A 6,912-nucleotide genomic window follows, 5' to 3' on the forward strand; every position below is an offset into this window, starting at 1 on the left:
GTGTGTGTCTGTCTGTCTGTCTGTGTGCGTGTGTGTGTGCGCGCGCACGCGCGCGCGCCTCGCCCTCTTCCCACCCCTACCCCCCGTTTCTGGGAGGACCGGGGTAGGGGGACGCGGAGCTGCTACCCCCACCCCACCTACAGCCTTTTCCTACGCCTGCGCGGGGCTGCTGCTCCGCAGTGCTGGCGACGTCACTGATGCCTGGGCCGCCATCCCCTGTTGGGGAGGGGGGCCGACTAGGGGGACAAAGGACCAGAACGAAGCCGAGGGTGTGTCGGAACCCCTGCACGGTTCCTTTTCCAGAGGCTTGTGGTTTCCAGACGTCCTTCCGTTTGCAGATTCTTTTTCTCCAGGCGAAGGCTAGCACTGGTTATTGCGGGGTGTTTTATAGCAGCCTTATAAAGCTCTGGATTCTGGCGAGGGATGAGGGCGGGTTGAGGGAAACCGGGTTGAAATCGTACAGGTTTTACTGCTCTCTCTGGGGCAGTTTTCTCATAACCACGGCTCTAGTTAGAACATTTTACTTAAAGAAATTCGTATTTTATTTTAAGGAAAATGGTTTTGTTATAGGGTAAAACTCCCCTAGGGATTCGGTTGCCACTACTGTGCTTGTCTGGAGTTTGTGCTTTGTGCTCAAGGGCTGCAGATTGTCTTTCTCTCCTGCTCAGTTTCCTTATTGCTGCCTAATTTTCCTTTTTTCTCGTTTAATTTCTGGAATACTTAGAGATTAAACGCAGGTAGATCTAACCAAATCAGGCCATTTTGTTTATTATTTATTTATTTGCCAAATTTACTTCAGATTCTCCAAAACAAACAAAAACAAAAAACAAACAAAAAGCTTAAAAATCTTTGGAGATGCTGAGAGGTTGACACCCTCCTTACCTAGAGATAGCCACTGTGTTCAGGTTTGTGTGGATCATGTTGTGCACAGTTTACCTAGAGATGGCCACTGTGTTCAGGTTTGTGTGGATCATGTCCTGCATAATTTACAACTGGGTAATGGTGAATATATAAACAATATATAGTATTGGTTTTTAACCAAAGTGATATAAAATTGTGTCTTTTTGCAACTTGCTTTTTCACTCAGCATCACATTTGAGATTTATATATGAATAAATCAAATAATTGTACTTTCTTTGAATTGTTAGAATTGTTGGTATAGCACTGCATTGTATGAATATATCATAATTTATTTTTATACTCCTTTTGATGGACTTTGGAATTGTTTATAGTCTTTACTTTTTAAAACATTCCTGCAATAAATGTCTCTGTACCTGTTTGCTGTGCACACTTTTGGAGTTTCTCTAGGACTGGCGTAAGCACAGTTTTGCTGGGTAGTAGGATATATACACCTTCCACTTAACCAGATATGATAGAAACTCTCAAAGTGCTTGGACCAGTTTTAATGGTTACTGGTATCGAGAATACCCATTTCCTCACATGCTTGCTAACAAACTGTTTTTTTCCTCTCTTTACTGACCATCTTCTTTATGACTTTAGCTTTCTGCTAAATTTGCTTAAAAGACTGGCTTTTGTCTAGCCATGTGACAGCAAATGGGTTAATCTCTCACAGTTGATTGGTTCAGTCTTTATTGAATTTGGTCCTCATAACATTAATTACAATGAACAGTTGTTATGTTATCTAATGTTGCTTTGGTTGATGTAAAGATAAGATTTCATGGTATGTTATATGTACCTCCCAGTTAGCAAATGAACTGATTGAATTAAAAGTATTTTAAAGGTATGATGTTTTTCTTTAAATCCTTTCCTCCTGGATGTAGTATTTGATATATTCAGAATACATGTAACATATTTATTTACAAGGTGTGAAGTAAAACAAATGAACACTTCTGAGTCTACCAGTGGAACGAAGAGTCAACCTAACCAGTATTGAATATGTTCACTCTCAGAGGTGATTATCCTCAATTCATGTTATTCTTGTATTTTAAACATTTTTGTCAGATTTTTGTGTATCATTTAGTATTGAATTGTGTATATGGCTTCTATGTTTGAGTAAAACACATTATTCTGGGTATAGTATTCTGAAACTTGCTTTCACTAAATGTTGTGTTTCTAAGTAACTAATACTCTGTAGAGATGTAAGCCATCAATTCTTTACTGCTTGTGTAATGATGGATGAATATAATGCGGTTTACTTGTGTTTCTGTTGGTGGGCATTTTGACTGTTCTGTTTTCCCATAGAAATGTAACCAGCACACCCACTTGGAAGAACTATGGTATAGCTGCAAGTAGGAAAGCAAAAGAATAGTTTAAAATACTGGAAAGGCCTATTTTTAATTCCAGCACTTCCTCTGTCCACATATTATATAGGAAGTGGCATCATTTATTTTTTCTGTTAATTTTTAGTGTTTGTAATTACTTTTATTCAACTCAATTGTGTGATAAAACTAGCTATAATGTCTACAGTGGTTTGACACCTATTTACTTGTGTGGGTATGTGTGCCATGGCACATGTAGGAACCCTGGAGGACACATGGATGGGGGATTGGGCTCTGGTTGTCAGGCTTGGTGGCAAGCGCTCCTACCCACTGAGCCAGCCTGCTGACCTCGTTATATATTTGGAAGAATCATAGTTTTACTTTAAAATGTCCTTATGATACTCTAGAAATTTATCCTTTGCAATGCTGAACTCTTTTAGACATCAGTAGCTCGTGGGAAGTGCGTAAGTTTCAAAAGCAGTTTTAGTGCTTTGTGAATAGGTTGGAGTACCCAGCATCATGAGTTATTTGCTAGGAGTGGAATTGCTGGTTTTTAGGGGTATGAATGTTCAACTTTATGAAATGATTTCAAATTGGTTCTGAAGTGCTTGTACCAACTTGTGTTTTACTTAATAGTTTTGTCAATTTATGTACCTTAATCAGCATTATATGACAGTTATAGACAACCTGCAACCTGTTTAGCCCTCGTTATCTTAGATTTCTTTGTATTTGTCAGTACTATGATATGGTGCGTCATTGTGGTTAAAATTTGCGTTTATTAATGAGATTGAGAATCTTCATGTCAGGTGTGTCCCTTGCATGTCCTTTGTTTTTTCACTCTCTTAAAGAATACTGAATTGTCTTTTAAAGCTGACAGCTGGGAGCACTTTGATTGAATGTGCATTGAAAGAACTTAGAGCATGTGACACAAGTTTTCCACCACTAAACTACAACCCAATTCTTAATTTTAATATAACCTAATGGAAATGTCCCCTGCTTTGGACTTACTAAGATGTCCATTATGTTTCTTTTTAGACATTTTTAAATGATGCATTTCTCACTTAAATTCACAATCTAGCTGTAATCAGTTTTTGTGTATGATGTGAGCTAGTGACTCGTATTCATCTTGTCCTGTGTGACTCACCTTCTCCATTGTATGTCCTGTGTGACTCACCTTCTCCATTGTATGTCCTGTGTGACTCACCTTCTCCATTGTATGTCCTGTGTGACTCACCTTCTCTATTATATGTCCTGTGTGACTCACCTCCATATATGTCCTGTGTGACTCACCTTCTCCATTGTATGTCCTGTGTGACTCACCTTCTCCATTGTATGTCCTGTGTGACTCACCTTCTCCATTGTATGTCCTGTGTGACTCACCTTCTCTACTGTATGTCCTGTGTGACTCAACTTCTCCATTGTATGTCCTATGTGATTCACCTTCTCCATGTATGTATTGAATTTGACTTCTGTTTACCACAATTGTAGCACCTCACTTGCCTGCTGAGTGTTTCTATGTATGGATCTGTTTCTGGCTTGTCTTTTTGTTACCTCATCTTTATCTATTGGTACCTCCTCTTTCTTAGTTATTACTACTGTAGCTTTACCTGAAACCTGGTGTGTTTGTTTGGTTTGGTTTGGTTCTTGAACATAGATGGTCATATTGTGAAGCACAGTATTTGTTATATGGTGCTATGATTCAATCCAGGGCCCTGTACGTGCTAATCAGTTACTGTACCATTGAGCTGCATTCTTAGCTCTTTAGTAGCTATGCCCAGGAAACTCTTTGAGTCTCACCTGTTACTGGACCTTTGACCTCTAAGAATCAGTCTTGAAAAACCTTTTGGGGTTTAAGTAAAATCAATCCAATCAGTTTTGTGGAGAGTTGAAATTGGTTGCTGTTCTAAATAGTACTTTTTTCTTCTTTGTATTTTATTTCTCATATTTTGAAACTCCCATCTTTTTTTTTCATTTGCAATGGTAATGTTTAGGGTTTTTTCCTTTTCAATTTATTGTGTGTGTTTACATGTTCTGTCATACTTTTAAATGTGCGTTCAGTTGAAGTGGTTATGGTTGTTCATTAGAAGTGATTATAGTAGTGCACATACTCTTTTCCAATGTCAAAGAAACGGATTAGCTGTTAACAATAGCATTCGTGGGAGGTTTTGTAGATTACTTGTCGAGTTAGGGGAGGCTTTCCCATGTTGTCACATGCTTTTCTACATCTTCTGAGATTCTGTTTCATCTTTTCTCCAGTCCTTCAAATGAAATTAATTACAAATTACATTTTTAAAAAAATATTTTTATTTTATATGTATGGTTGTATTACTTACATATAGTGTCTTGTGTACCACTTCTATGCCTGGTGCCCACAAAAGCCAGAAGAGGACATTGGAGTTATAGGCAGCAACCCATGTGGTTGCTGGGAATTGAACCCAGGTCCTCAGCAAAAGCAGCCAGTTTCACTGCTGAGCTATCTCTCTGGCCCTTCAAATTACAGATTTTTTTTTTTAAAGATTTATTTTATGTATATGAAATAAAGTACACTTTAGCTGTCTTCAGACACACCAAAAGAGAGCGTCAGATCCTGTTATAGATGTTTGTAAGCTGCCATGTGGTTGTTGGGAATTGAACTCAGGACCTCTGGAAGAGGAGTAAGTGCTCTTAATTGCTGAGCCATCTCTCCAGCCCCAAATTACAGATTTTAATTATATTTTCACTTTATTTTTCTGGAGATAGACCCAAATTGACCTTAATAGATTACCTTTTTAATGATACTACTGTTTGATAATTGTTTTGTTTTATTTGAAACAGCATTTCTTTGTGTAGCTTGGCTGTCCTAGAACTAGCTTGGTAGGCCTCAAACTCACAGAGATCTGTCTGCCTCTGCCTCCCAAGTGCTGGGGTTAAAGGCATGTGTCACTACCACCTGGCTTGATCATGTCTTATTGAGGATTTTGTACCTTATAAACAGACTGAATTTATGAACTGATTGAATTAAAAGTATTTTAAAGGTATGATGTTTTTCTTTAAATCCTTTCTATTTTTGACACAGGGTCTCACTCTCTAGCCCTGGATGGCCTGGAACTCTTGATATAAGTCAGGCTGGCATCAAACTCACAGAGATCCACTTGCCTCTGTTTTGTGAGTCCTGGGAGCAAAGATGTTCCCCGCCCCTCCCCAACAAGGCTTCTCATTTTTCTGTTTTGACTGATTGATTTTTGGTATTAAGGTTACAATAATCTACCAAGTGAATTACGGAGTGGCTAGTTTGGGTTAGAGTCTCATAGAATTTTGGTGAATGATGGGTATATAGTCTTCTTGTATTTGCACATTTGGCAGCAGTTGAACTGAAATAGAATTGTTCTGTTTTCTATTTCTTTCAGTTCTCTTTTGGTAGTTTCAGAAATTTGTTTATTCATCAAAAATTTAAATTTATTAGTATCAAATTCATGCCATTTTAATGATTTACAAATTTTTTGTTTTGCATGCTTGGCTTTTATTTTCTTTCTCCTTGTTTCTCCTATTATTTATACTGCCCCTTTTTGTTTGTGATACTGGGGCTCATTCTGTAGCCTGTACTGGCCTGGAACTTAAATAATCCAAGCCAGCTTCAAATGCAGGGTGTTCCATTTGTCTCAACTTCCTGAGTGCTGAGACTATAGGCCTGTATCACCATAATTGAGTCCTTTTTTTTTTTATGGTTTAGTCTTGTCAGGAATTTATCTGTTTTATTAATATTGGCATAGGAGTAATTTTATCTTTGCTTTTTATTTCATTAATACACACCTTTTTTATTTCATTGTTTTGATGTTTTCTTTTCCTTTTTTTTAAATAGATTTATTTATTATATGTAAGTACATTGTAGCTGTCTTCAGACATCCCAGAAGAAGGCATCAGATCTCATTATGGATGGTTGTGAGCCACCATGTGGTTGCTGAGATTTGAACTCAGGACCTCCAGAAGAGCAGTCAGTGCTCTGAACTGCTGAGCTATCTCTCCAGCCCTTGTTTTGATTTCTTAACTATGTTGTCAAAATGTGGTCTGCATTTCATTTTGCCCCTATGAAAACAGTTTTTACCCATGTTTTATGGCATTGTTCATACAAAATTTAATAGTTGCTCATGATGAATAATTTTAATGTTTTGTGTGTATGTATGAAGTCTGTGTATTCGGTAATTGTTATATATTTGTTAGATAAAGAATAGAAATTATATTGTTCAGTCTTTTTTTTTTTTTTCTTTTTCATCCTACTTACGCAAGACTTCTCATACCTCTTCAGTGGGCCAGACTAGAGTCAAGCTGAACAGGGTCATCTTGGCCTGCTCATTTGACCAAGCTGATTGTTCCGTGGCTAAGGATCAGTGGATAGAAGTTAGAAGTCTGAGAATCCTGTTAACCCAGGACTTGTTAATAGTTCCATCATTTTCTCTTGTAGTGTATGTTGAGATGAGATGCCTGCAAGCTTAGCATTGCTTTCTTCGTGAATGGGACCTGCGCCCTACTGTTGTCTCTCCTGCATTGTCGTAAGAGTCTCTCATTTGGTAGAAATTACCCAGAATATTGTTTTATATTTATTTATTTATTTTTTTAAAACTTTGGCCGTTTTAGTTTCTTTACAATTTAGGTGTTTCTTACAGATAATATATTTTTGGATTTTCTTTCTTGGCCCATCAGACAATGTCTTTTTTTT

At 37.7% G+C, this 6,912-nt stretch overlaps 1 protein-coding gene across 1 annotated transcript in view; it reads left to right on the top strand.

The window, feature by feature from the left end:
• Ttc3 (tetratricopeptide repeat domain 3) overlaps window positions 1-6,912 on the top strand; it is a 108,703-nt gene that overhangs the window by 719 nt on the left and 101,072 nt on the right. The window contains exon 2 of the mRNA XM_031360615.1: window positions 1,825-1,912. Coding sequence (XP_031216475.1) covers window positions 1,897-1,912 — 16 coding nt within the window. The 5' untranslated portion in view covers window positions 1,825-1,896. The remainder of the gene's footprint in view (window positions 1-1,824; window positions 1,913-6,912) is intronic.

This window comes from Mastomys coucha, unplaced genomic scaffold (genome assembly GCF_008632895.1).
Source record: "Mastomys coucha isolate ucsf_1 unplaced genomic scaffold, UCSF_Mcou_1 pScaffold12, whole genome shotgun sequence".
In the NCBI taxonomy this organism is placed as follows: domain Eukaryota; kingdom Metazoa; phylum Chordata; class Mammalia; order Rodentia; family Muridae; genus Mastomys; species Mastomys coucha.